Source organism: Felis catus, chromosome B3 (genome assembly GCF_018350175.1).
Source record: "Felis catus isolate Fca126 chromosome B3, F.catus_Fca126_mat1.0, whole genome shotgun sequence".
NCBI classification, from domain to species: domain Eukaryota; kingdom Metazoa; phylum Chordata; class Mammalia; order Carnivora; family Felidae; genus Felis; species Felis catus.
The window spans coordinates 114785763-114799155 of record NC_058373.1 but is presented as its reverse complement, the minus strand read 5'-3'; the positions used below and the strand labels follow the sequence as shown (position 1 = coordinate 114799155).

The 13393-nt window shown below is 38.6% G+C and overlaps 1 protein-coding gene across 4 annotated transcripts in view; it reads right to left on the bottom strand.

Moving 5' to 3' along the window:
* EXD2 (exonuclease 3'-5' domain containing 2) overlaps window positions 1-13393 on the bottom strand; it is an 86656-nt gene that overhangs the window by 13715 nt on the left and 59548 nt on the right. For all 4 annotated transcript variants that reach the window (XM_045060123.1, XM_045060124.1, XM_011283296.4 and 1 more), the window contains 2 exons: window positions 8974-9230; window positions 4365-4491 (listed from right to left, as the gene is read on the bottom strand). In XM_045060123.1, the coding sequence (XP_044916058.1) occupies window positions 4365-4491; window positions 8974-9230 (384 nt within the window). The remainder of the gene's footprint in view (window positions 1-4364; window positions 4492-8973; window positions 9231-13393) is intronic.

Genomic DNA, 13393 nt, shown 5'->3' with positions numbered 1-13393 from the left:
GATGGTTGTACCACTCTGTAAAAATACTAAAGTCCATTGATTTGTATACTTTTTTTTTAAGTCGGCTCCATGCCCAATGTGGGGCTTGAACTCACATCTCTAAGATCAAGAGTTACATGCTCTACGGACTAAGCCAGCCAGGCGCCTCATTGTGTACTTTAAATGGCTGAATTTTGCTGTATGTTAGTTATACCTTAAAATTGTTAAGGAAGGAAGGAAGGAAGGAAGGAAGGAAGGAAGGAAGGAAGGAAGGAAGGAAGGAAGGAAGGAAGGAACCAAGGCACAAAGAAGTGACTTACTCAGGGTCACAGAAAGTCAGAAACAGCTGCAAAAAACAAATTCAGATAGTATGACTCCCAAAACTCTCTCTCAGGAAGGATGTTAACCTTAAGGTACCAGCTGTGCTAAAGCTTTTCTATAACAACATTTTGGAAGGGTGAACAAGCAGTGACTGACTCAGCAAACAAGAGAAGGCTAAAACCTAGGCCTAAAGGAAGCCAAAAATCCAAGAATTAAGTTAATTTGAGCCACAGAACATAAGCATAAGGAATGGGAAGCACCAGGTATCTGGGAAAGCAAGGGTACAAGCAGGGGTGAGAATAATAGGATAAGGTGAAAGTCTCCAAAAAGAACACTTAGAACCAGAGGCACCAGGGTGGCTCAGTCAGTTAGGCGTCCAACTCTTGATTTCATCTCAGGTCATGATCTCACAGTTGGTGAGTTCAAGCCCTGAACTGGGCTCTGCACTGATGGCACGGGGCCCACTTGGGATTCTGTCTCCCTCTCTCTCTGCCCCTCCCCTGCTTGCTCTCTATCCCTTTCTCAAAATAAACAAAAATAAACTTGGAAAAAAAAAAAAAAAAACCTAGATCTTCTCCTTTACACCACAGGGCTGGCAATTACTCCTTCTCTAACCCCCCAAAGAGTAAAAGTTTAAGTCATATAATGGGCTAACTCCCAGAGGATCTGGATCCAGTAACAACCGGTCTGGTGGAGGGTGGGGGCAAAATGTCATCTGAAAAAGGGATCATGGGAAAGTTTACATAATGACTGGTAAAACTACCAGCACCTTTTCCCACTCAGCTACCAGAATATAAGCAGAGGGGCTTATACCCCTTTGGCAGAAGACTAGATGGTTCATTTCTGGAGACACTGAGTAGCCTGAGAAAAAAGAGTTCCAGTTACTGACATGTGACTATAATCTGTAGGTACTGATAATAAAGCCCACTGGCCCAAAAGCGCTGGCCATATTTGCTGTGTTCTCAATCCATTTTTTTTTTTTAATTCAAATTTAAGGGGCACCTGGGTGGCTCAGTCGGTTAAGAATCTGACTTTGGCTCAGGTCATGATCTCACAGTTTGTGGGCTCAAGCACCGCATCGGGCTCTGTGCTGACAGCTTGGAGCCTGGAGCCTGCCTCGGATTCTCTGTTCCCCTCTCTCTCTGCCCCTCTACCCCACTTGTGCTCTGTTTCTCTCCCAAAAATAAATAAACATTAAAAAGTTTTTAAATTAAAATTTAAATATCATTTTCTGTATTTTCTAAAATCCCATTAAGCATTATATTCATAATTAGAACAAAAAATAAACACTGTTTAAATAAAGCATGAATAAGAAACTTTGGAAATTCTGAATTCTCACAATAAGGATCACAAATCTGGTTTCAAATTTGATAGCAATTAACTTTTTCTCCCCAACTTTTTATTTTTAAGATTTTCAAGCTCACAGAAAAGTTAAATAATAATGCCACCTGACATTCATAATTGTCAACATTTGCTTTATCTCTTTATGACATGGACACCACACACTTTTTTTTTCTTTTTGGCTGAACACATTGCAACATTAAGTTGCAGCTATTATAGTCCTTCATCTCTAAATACATTAGTGTGTACTTCTTAAGAACAAGAACATTCTTCTACATAATCACACTATTAGCACACCCAAGAACTTTAACAGTGGCAAAATACAATAATATACAGTTCTAACATCTCCAATTGTTCCAAAAATGTCTTTTACAGATGGTGCAAGATTCAGGATTTTTAACAGACTTGCAGAATTGTGCAACCATTCACCATAATCAACGTTGGAACACTTTCATCACCTCAAAAAGAAACCTTTGACCCACTGGCAGTCATCCTCCACTTCTCCCAGCCCTAGGCAACCTATTAATTTATTTTCTGTCTCTACAGATTTGTATATTCTGAAATATTTCACAAAAATGGAGTCATGCAAAATGTGTTTGCAATTAGCTTCTTTCAGTAGCATAATGTTTTCAAGACTCATCCCTGTCATAGTATGTATCATTTTTAGTACTGAGTAATACTCCATTGTAAGGGTATGCCATATTTTATTTATGCATTCATCAGCTGATGTGCCCAATCAGCTTTTTAATGTGTCCTTAACTATGAATGGACAGCCAAGGATCTAAACATTTAAGAAAAATCTTTAATGCGAAATTCAAAGACCAAATCAAACATTTCAAATAAGGAACTCAGAGGAAAACAAAGCAATACAGGAAGCAGAAGAAAACCTCAGAAATCTTTAATACTCTAAGATAATAGAAGATACTACATCCATTAAACAAAAACAAAGTTATTTTAAACATGAATATTCAGAGGAGACCAAGAATCTCTTGTCACTTAACATTATGATAGGAATTATTAAAAATTCAATAGAAATGTTAGAAGACAAATTTGAGGAAATTTCCTAGAAGATAAAAAAAATACAGATAGAAAAATCAGAGAGAAAATATTTTTCTTAGGAAGTAGGCCGATCAATTCAAGGATCCAATATCCAAATAATATGAGTCTTAGAAACAGAAGGGAGAGATGTTTTCAAAGAAATATTACGAAAATAATTCCCTGAACTAAAAGACACGAACTTCCAGATTGAAAGGATCCACTGAATTCTAATGCTATAATGAGAAATAGCCCACACTAATTTTAGTATCATCATGAATTTTAATAACTAAGAATAAAGTAAAGATTTTCCAGAAAGAAAAACAAGTGACATACTCAGTATCAATACTGGAAGCTATAAGACAGGGAAGAGTACCTTCAAATTTCTGAAGGAAAATGATTTTCACCCTAAATGCTGTACTCTGCCAAACTATCAGTTAATAGAGGGAAGCCAATATCTTTTCAGACACACAAGGTGTCATAAATTAACTTCCCATGCTCCCTTTCTTAAAGTACCCCAGATAAGAAAGGGAAAAGACATGGAGTTCGGAAGACAGAAGATCTACTACAGAAGAAAGCTGAAGGGAATCCCCAGGATGATGGTAAATGCAGATTCTGGGTCAGAGCTAGGCAGCAGGGCTCCTGAAAGGAGCAGGGTGACAAAGGGCTCTAGAAGGGATGGCTCCAAGGGAAAGCGAGAGGAGTAAGTCACCTCCTGTGTCTGAACCACTGGAGAAAAGATGGACGGTCCCGTTAAAAGTCTGGGGCTGAAAGAGTTAACAGGTATATAGAAAACAAAGCAAACAGAAGTACAATTATTAGTCCTAGGAAAGCAAAAAGTTGTGTAAGGAAAAACTTAATTGCAGCTTACTATGTGGCTCAGCTATAAATAATACCAATATAAGTAGGTAGGAATCTGATAAAAATGATGATTTACCTATATTGGGACGATGGAAAAGGGACTCAGTATTTGTCTGGGGACAGAGGAAACACATGAGTACTAAATCATGTCTTCCACAGTAAGAAGTCAAAGACAATATAAAAATAAGAAAGAATAATATATGTACATAATTTAAAAATATAATAGTAATTACCAGAAATAAATGAAATCGGTTGCCACTGAGGGGAGGAAGATGGGGAACTACTAATTCTTATATAATAAGTCTTATAACACTTTGTTTTTCTAATTATATTTGTATTCATCATTTTAAAAATTACATTTTCTAAAAGGCCTGCCATATAGTAAATGCTCAAAAAAATAAAACAGAATAGGCACTCTTATTCTGCTACTTAAGTATTATTTATATACTATAGAACAGTTACCTTCAATGAGTCTATTTTAAAGTATTTCCACCCAATACTTATATTTGAAGATTACAATTTTAAAAACAACTATATGTCATAAGCAATGGCTCTTCCATTCTTCAACTACTCTGATAAGAAGTACCTGGTTGTCGGGGACCTGGGTGGCTCAGTCACTTAAGCGTCCAGCTCTTGATCTTGGCTCAGGTCATGTTCTCACCATTCATGAGATCAAGCCCCACGTCAGGCTCTGTGCTGACAGCACGGAGCCTGCTTGGGATTCTCTCTCCCTCTCTCTGTCCCTCCCCTGCTCACTCACTTGTGCTCTCTCTCTCAAAATAAATAAACTAAAAAACTTAAAACAAACAAACAAACAAAAGAAGTACCTGGTCCTCAGTAAGATTCTCGGCATCCCAGTTGCTACAGCGAAGCAGGAGGGACTTGTCAAGTGGAAAGTTCAAAACTGTCTCGGCAAGTGATTTCAGGCTAAGCCCATTACAGAGCAAATTGTTTCTACAAGGAAATAAGTAAAGTCATGCATCAAAAATGGGCAAAAGAAGAACAGGCAAGTCAAAAAAGACATATAAATGGCCAAAAACAGATGGTAGATACTCAATCTTACTAGACATCAAACAAAATAAAAATTATATACAACTTGTTTATCATATTGCAAAGATTAAAAATAAATAAATATAACTACTATTGATGGAGTAGTCTGATCTAAAATTCATGAACTGTCCATTTTTATAATCTTTATGGAAAATGTTTAGCAATAAATAACTGTCAAAGTTTTGACCATAAAAACCCTCTGATTCCAGAATTCCACTTCTAGGAATTTATCCTGAGAATAAATGTACATAAAATGATCTTTACTGCAGCACTATTTATAGTAGCAAATAATTGGAAAAAACCTAAATGCCCATCAACAAAAGATTAGTTAAATATCTATGGAATTAAATTCCATATAGCTATTTAAAAAAAGACTGTTGTGGGAGGCACCTGGGTGGCTCAGTCGATTAAATGTCCAACTCTTGATTTTAGCTCAGGTCATGATCTCACTGTTCAGGAGTCTGAGCCCCACACTGGGCCTGCGCTGGCACTGCAGAGCCTGCTTGGGATTCTCTCTCTTTCTCTCTCTCTCTCTGCCCCTCCCCTGCTCATTTTCTCTCTCTCAAAATAAATAGACTTAAAAAAAAAAAGGATGTGTATCTATTTTGATGTGAAAAGATGTCCATGGCAGGGGCACCTGGGTGGCTTATTCGGTTGAGCCCTCATCAGGCTCACTGCTGTCAGCAGGGAGCTTGCTTTGGATCCTCTGTTCCCTCTCTTTCTGTCTCTCCTCTGCTCATGCTCCCTCTCTCTCTCAAAAATAAATAAACTAAATCGTTAAAAAAAAAAAAAGGAATGGGGCCCCTGGGTGGCTCAGGAGGTTAAGCATCTGACTTCGGCTCAGGTCATGATCTCACACATCCTGAGTTCGAGCCCCACATTGGGCTCTATGCTGACAGCTCAGAGCCTGGAGCCTACTTTGGTTTCTGTGTCTCCCTCGCTCCCTGCCCTTCCCCCACTCATGCTCTGTCTCTCTTTCTGTCTCTCAAAAATGAATAAACATTTTAAAAAAAAAGATGTCAATGACATATTAAGTAAAAAGAGACTGTGGGAGAAAATATGTTGTGGTTCATGTTAATATACATACCACATAACAGATGTGTGTGTGTGATTCTAGGTAAGAGAGAGACAGGGCACAAAGGGGTACTAGAAAGACATCAATCATATGTTAGTGATATTTTCTCTGGGTATGGGATTTATGGTGATTATATACCTTCTTTCTATTTTTCTGTATTTGAATTGGCTAGTGTTCATGTAATTACTTTTCAAAGTTGAAAAAATGATAATGCTATTTTCACTGAGCAGATGAAGGTACAAAAAAACCCAAATAACCTTTCAGTCCTTCAAACACTTTCTGATTAAAATAGCTGCAGGATGGTGGAAAAAAATCAATTTGTTCAAGGATTGGAGATTCTAAACAAGAAATAAATGTGAAGTTAAGAACACACTGGTCTACACAAGCAGAGCTGACATCCTGGCTACCAAGTGAGAGACTAGAAGTTTTAGAGCAGGAAGCTTGGCGGTGGGGGTTCACGCTACGGTTACAGTTACGGTTACGACATGCAGGACTCCCTCAGGTACTGGAGGAAATGAAATCATTACGATGATGAAGAAAAGAAAGCCTTTCCCTACAAAAACAAGCAGTAATTGACAGATTTCATTACCCCCCAAAAGCAGCACTGATTAAAAAGCAAAAAAAGGTCCAGACATACCGAGGGAAAATACATAATGTCTTCATTCAATTAGTGAAAATGAAGGATTTGGGGGTGACATGAACCTCTTTTTTGTTTTACTAGAAATTATAAAAGTAATGAATACTTATTATTAAAAGTTCAGACAATAGAGAAGCCTAATGGGTGACAAGTGAAGCCTACACCCCACACTTCCTCTCCTCAGGAATAATGGCCCTTCACAGTGTGCTGTGGCCCCTCCAGACTGTTTCTGTGCACAAATAGATAAACAGATGGTCAGGCGGAGGAGGAGATACAGTTTTTTGGTATTTGTTTTGGTTTTTGCTGTGAAACTTGCTCTATTAATGTATCAGAGACTTCCATCCACGATAATAAGTACAAATGTACTTATTTCATTCGTTTTGATAGCCGTGTAATTTTTCAAGCACGGATATTCCACAGTTCTTGAGATCATTACCCTCACTGATGGACAGTACTTAATTTTTAAGCTACTTAATTCCACTTAGGTCATTAGTCTTTTTTAAATGTCCTGTTTGGAAAGGTTTCACATTTCTTGAAGATGAATTAGAAACAAGATGCTACCTTGCCAATTCAAAATTTCACTACGAAAGATTCCCAAGTCTTTACATACAACAATTTATCTTTATAATAAATTATCTTTGGTTAACATAAAATACAAAATATAAAGAAGAGTAAGAAGAAAAGACGACAGCATTACCAAAAAAAAAAAAAAAAGTGCTCCTCCCAAAGTCAACTGAAAATAACAACTACTTATGGCAAACATCAGGAGCAAACTAATGGTGCAAAGTAGAATTCTTGCACTATAATGTGAAATTTCTTAAACTATGATGTCAAAAACTTTTAATTTTACTACTAACATGTTTAATAATAAATAATAATTTTTAAATTTTAATAAAATTTCATTAAAAACTGAAAGGCCTGATAAATACTTCATTCTTATCTCCAGAGGAGTTCATGGTAATAGTCAGTTTGGGCCAAGTTCGCAACTTGACGTGGCCATTCTGCGCTGAGTCAAACAGAGAATTTGGTGCCCCTCTAATTTCTAAGTTTCAGAGAGGACTGTAATCACACAGAAAAGATCTGGAAGGACAAGCCAATCGGATGATAGCACTGAAGATGGCAGCGATGACAGTAATGGCTGAAATTTCCACAGCACTGTCTCTGTGTGAAACACTATTTCTAGATTCTTCACATAGTTTAACTCATGTAACCGTCACACCAATCCTGGGAGGAGGGAACATACGTAATCATTGCTGCAAAAGAGGGAAGTGAGGAACAGCAAGGCTCGGTAACTTGCCCGAGGCCACGCAGCTGCTAAGCGGCTAGCACACAGCCAGCTCCAGGGTCAACTCTTCGCTACTAGGGGCACCTGGGTGGTTCGGTTAAGTGTCAGACTTCCACTCAAGCCATGATCTCTTGGTTCGTGGGTTTGAGATCTGAGTCGGCCTCTGCATTGTCAGCATGGAGTCTGCTTCAGATCCTGACTCCCTCCCTCCCTCTCTCCCTCCCCCCTTCCCCTGCTTGTGTGCTCTTTCTCTCTCTCTCTCTCTCTCAAAAATAAACATTAAAAAAATTTTTTTTAATAAAAATTTATTTTTAAAAATTTATTTAAAAAACAACAACAAAAAAAACTCTTAGCTAATATACCCACCGCGTCTCACAGCAGAGAGTAACAGTGGGCACCTCTGGGGAGGCAGTGCCCAGGGAGGAAGGCCCAGTGAATGGTGGCTTTTGCCGTTACACTCCAAATACTTCTACAGATTTACAATTTTTTACAGTAAATACCTTAATGTATTTCTTGAAAAAAATCACAAGTCTTATTTACATAAGCCAAAATACTAAACTAAAATTTCATTTTACCCTGAAAAATTATGATAAAAAGAGATTTTAATCAGTCCTTCTCTTGGTTTATCAAATCCTCCAAACTTTAATGTCAGTGTCACCTGAGGCAAGGAGAGAGGCTGCTTCACTCCACATTACTGAAATGAGGACCTGTAATTATACATGAGGAGGTAATTCTGACTCCCTGAGAAAAAAGTTAGGATAGAATTTCTGTAAGAACAGAATTCCAAGGAAAAGGGAAATCTCTCCTCCTCCCAGTAAAGGATTAGGTCTACCAAATTTTTTGGCCTCAAGCAGGGTTTGCAAACTCAAATGCTTATTAGGATGAGTTGGGGTTACAAAGGGAGAGGTGGGACTCCTGCAAATTGAACAGAACATGCGCCTCTAAAGAGGCCAACTGCTCCCCAGCAATTGTCACCATGTAGAACCATTTGACCTCCCATAGTCAAACCATCTGATTTTTCAAAAGCAGTCCAAAATACAGACTTTTACATTAAATCTTCTGGATTTACACAAAAAATCCCCAAATATATCATACGGGAAAAAAACAAAAACAAAACCTGCAGTCCTAATTTAGCTGGTGGGGCCATCAGTTTACAACCTGTAGCTTATGGTGGGCACCTCATCGATGTTTCATCTGAAAAAACCAACCGTGGATAACCGCAGTCTTCTCAGAAGTTGGAATTCTTCCTCACAAATTTACATGCACCTCAGAAGCCTCTAGGCTTCTAAAAAATGTTAGATGCTTCATTAGCGTTTTCAGTAATCTACAAATCTTGCTAAAGTATTTGCCCCGCAGCGACAGGAATCGAAGCACTCATACAAACCATACCTCTGCCTCATGGCTAGGTACCGGAGGTCCAGGCACCCCTTAACAACGAGGCCATAGTCCTGCAGCAGCTTGCTGGCATCTTCTGAAGATCCTACTCCAACTTTTAAAATACTGCCATCTGCCAAAATATCCAATAATGTTTTTGGTAGTGTTTTTCCGCCACGGATCAACTTTGGCAAGCGAACTAAGACACAGAAGCCACTCGAGGAGGCCATTTGAAGGAGTGACAGGGGACTGGCTTTGCCTTCCGAATTCACCTGCAAGAGGAAAACAGGGCCACAGTTCATACCCTACCACAGCACCAAGTACAACATGAAACTGGCAAGAAAAAGTCTAAGAAGTAATTCCTTAACTTCCCAAAGGAAGTGGCTGGCCAAATTTTGGTTCAAATCGAAGGATGAGCCGATGCCAGCAAGCACAATGGACTTTGTGAAGCAGCAGCCTAAACAAAGGTTACTGAGGGCCCCAAATGTGAGCCTGAAATGTGAGCAGTCCATAAATGGTGACACAGAGGAGTGGTGGCTGAGTCACGTGAAACATACTGGGTTTTAAAAGTCTAAGTGAAAAAATCTAAGAGGTAGAGCGCCAAATGATAAACACCCTTTTCGTTACCCAGACTCTCCAACACGCATGCTAGCAACTCTACTCATTTACCTTATCGTTACTGCCTCAAGATCCAATTTTTGAAAAGAGGTAGGAAATACAGTACCAGAAGTAAGCGGTACCTGCCAATATAATAAATCCTGGTAGCCCAAGGTGCTTTCTCAGCATTTTATGATCACAAATGGTGTTCACTAAGAAAAAAAAAAAATGTATACTGAGCCTGAGCTAGGATCCTTATATCTTAAGAGATGGAAATAACTTTTTATATTAACTGATCTAGTTTTAATCTTTTTGAGGTAACAGATAGTTACTTCAAAGCTGGAGAAAAGAGCTGACAGCTAAGAAGTCATTCCTAGAAAAATTTACATGCAAAATTCACATTAATGAAAAGTCCTCTAAAGCTATCCACTGAACCCAGGTTAAACATCCAATAAATTCCAATCCTTCTCATTTTTCGGGACAGGAAATTTAGGACCTACAGGTGAAGCAGTTTGCCTGAATGAGGAAGGATAATGACAAAGTTAGGACTAGAACCCAAATTCCCAAATCTGGAAGGGCAGTTCTCAACCAAGATTCATTTGCACCCCCCTCCCACATCTGAGGGACATCTGACGATGTCTGGAGAAATTCTGGGTTGTCACAACTTGGAGAGCTGGTGCACAAGTACCTAACAGGTAGAGGCCAGAATGCTACCAAATATCCTACAAGGTACCAGATAGCCTCTCACGGCAACCAATCATCCGCCCAAAATATTCACAGTGGGAAACGCTGCTCTGGGCAATGCAGTTCTCTCACTGCTATGTATCAGAGGGCTAGGCATTGTACCAGGTGCCACCGTGGATATGAAGTTATGTAACAGATGGAACCTACCTTAGGGATTAGAGCCTTATTAGTAGGGTACAATCCACACAAATTGCATGGTAAATACCAAAGGAGTGACTCAAAGTGTTACAAGTAATCAGAGGTAGGATATTTCAGAGTTGAGGTTACCAAAACCACAGAAAGGAAATAGTTAAGATCACAGAGCTTCTGTTAAAAACAAAATCCAGAGAGCCCTTGTCTTTGACTTCTACTTCACTAAGTAAAATCATGGCCCAACTCACAAAATCTTAGGATCTCCTTCCTCAGGCAGTGCTTTATCAATGAGGGTTATTTCCATATCCTCAAACAAAGCATGCCAGTTTGATTTCTAAGGTGTCTATTTCTTAGGGCTTAGCCAAGGTCAAAAAAGACCTACAAGAAACTTGACTACTGGTTCCTGTTCTATAACAATTCATCCAGATGTGGCTTTTTATCAGTGAAGAATTCCCTTCCTCCATATACCAACTCTCCAAGAAAAAGCTATACATCTCTTCTTCTAATATTTAGCACTGTTAATGTGACATAATACTCACTGCAAATTCCTAAGGCTGGATCTCTGTACATCTTTTGAGTAGTGTTCCATTGTCTAAAATACTTTAAATAAATAAATACTTTAAATAAATAAATAAATAAATAAGTCTTTTTAATACTGTTTTGGGATTGTGCTTAAGATCCAATGGATCACATACAGTATTTCCACTAGGAATTCAAATGTTTATGATTCAAATAGGTACCCAATTTATGTGGAATGTGTCATTGGAAGAATAATGCTTTTAGCAGAGTCAATTTGGCTTAAAGAATAAGACATCTAATCTAGTCTTTATTTCTCATATTCCCCCCCTTTGCTTCCTAGTATCTTTTTGCCTTGACATCACTGACTACTTATGGAAAACAATGGAATCCTTGGCTTACCAACATTATATTTAATAAAACAACAAAAAAAGACACATTTAAATTTCATTAGCATTATTTAATCCAGTGTTCTTTAGATTAGCCAACTCATAAAAATGTCTGTGACATACATAACATATATATACATATGCATTTATACATTATAAACATGTAGTACTATACTAATATGTCACGGATAATATTAAACATACACAAAAGTAAAAACTTTTAATGAATGATGCCATGAAGCATCAAAGTTTGGACAAAATTTTTGTATGGAAACTTTTTCTGTATTCCAGTGATTCACTTAGGGAGCACTGGTTTAAAGAGTCTCTTTCCTGAGGGCCAGTGGATAATCTATTTGGGCTTCAGGATTCTTAAAAGTCCAGAGCTGTACAACTTTCTGGAAAAGCCCACAATTCTTCAAATGACCCCATGGTGGCAGCAGAGAGTAAAGAATGATCTGAGACCATCTTCTGGGTTTGAACAGATTAATAAGCATTCTTAGTCTGTGGAGTTTATGTTTCAGTTAAATTTAGACCATGGCTTTGAGATATGAATGAGCTTATCCTGTTTAAGTGACACAATAAAGGCTTAATGAGGCTAGAAAGTAACAATAGGAGGATTAAAAAAAAAAAAAATAGGGTGGGAAGAGAATAGGAGACAAATCAGAGATGCTGAGAGAGGCCAGAGCATGTAAGTCCCTAAGTAAACGTAAGTAATTAAGATATCTCGGTTTTACTGAAAGCAATGAAATGGTTTTAACCAGAGGACTGACATGATCTGATTTTCATTTTTAAAAGTTCACTTTGGTTACCATACGGGGTGCGGGGACCGTAGATGCACAAGATCCCAAGCTGGGAGGCAACTCAGGAGGGTACCACAAAGGTCTACAGAAGAGACCCTTGAAGCTTAGGCTAGGGAGGAAGCAGAGGAGAGGCAGAGAAGTACATGGATGCAACATCTATTCTGGAGACAGCACTAGGAAGTATTACCAGAAAAGGGTTAATAGTAAGGAAAAGGATGTAGACCTCCAGCAGGCTTGAAGCCTGGGCCTGTAGAACAATGCTCTTTGGAAAACGACCTTCACTTCATTCAATCTTTAGTGCACCAATTATTTGCATCCATCAAGCGAGGACATCTGTAGCTAGAGACTCTAGAAAACATCAGGCAGGAGCCAGGGGCCAGAAAGATATTTAACATGTCCATCCCCACCTTCCCAAGAGAAAGGCATCTTTTGGCTTCTCAAACATGGCAGACACCTCATTTTGTACATGTGATTTACATATAATTATACATTACCATGAGTAATTCAGGGGGATCTGGAAACCCATACCTCTATCTGGTAGAATGCTATGTTATTTCCACAACCATTTCTATGAATTTCTACATATGTTACCACTGAAGAAACTCAGCATACCATAATTGCCTGTTTGTGTCTGATTTTCAATCTTATCATTTCTGTTGGTCAGCCCTTAGTGGGGAGAATGTCTCCCTGACTTTCATCTTAAAGGTAGAGAAGACTAAGGATAATACTGGTTTGGGAAGAAAACTCAAAAGTTCTGTTGGGAACATGGTAAGTTTGAGATGACTATTAGCCTTTGAAGGGAAGATGCCAAGTAGACAGGTGGACATAAAAGGCTAGAGTTCTAATTTTAAGAGTCATCAGCATGTCAATGGTATTTAAAGCTATAAGGCAGACGAGATCACTTGAGAAAAGAATGTTGATTAGAAGACATAAATTTGTGGTCCATGGACACATCTGTTGATCCCCAGACATGTTTAATGTTACCATTATTTTGGTTTCCACATATTTAAAAACTTGTACCAAATTTTAAAAATTAGTAAAATTCACACTATTAAAAAGTCTATTTTAAAAAAATCTCTTTAGGGGCGCCTGGCTGGTTCGGTGGGTTAAGCGTCTGACTTCAGCTCAGGTCATGATCTCATGGTTCATGGGTTCAAGCTCCACGTTGGGCTCTGTGCTGACAGCTCAGAGCCTGGATGGAGCCTGCTTTGGATTCTGTGTCTCCCTCTTTCTCTGCCCCTCCCCTGCCTGCACTCT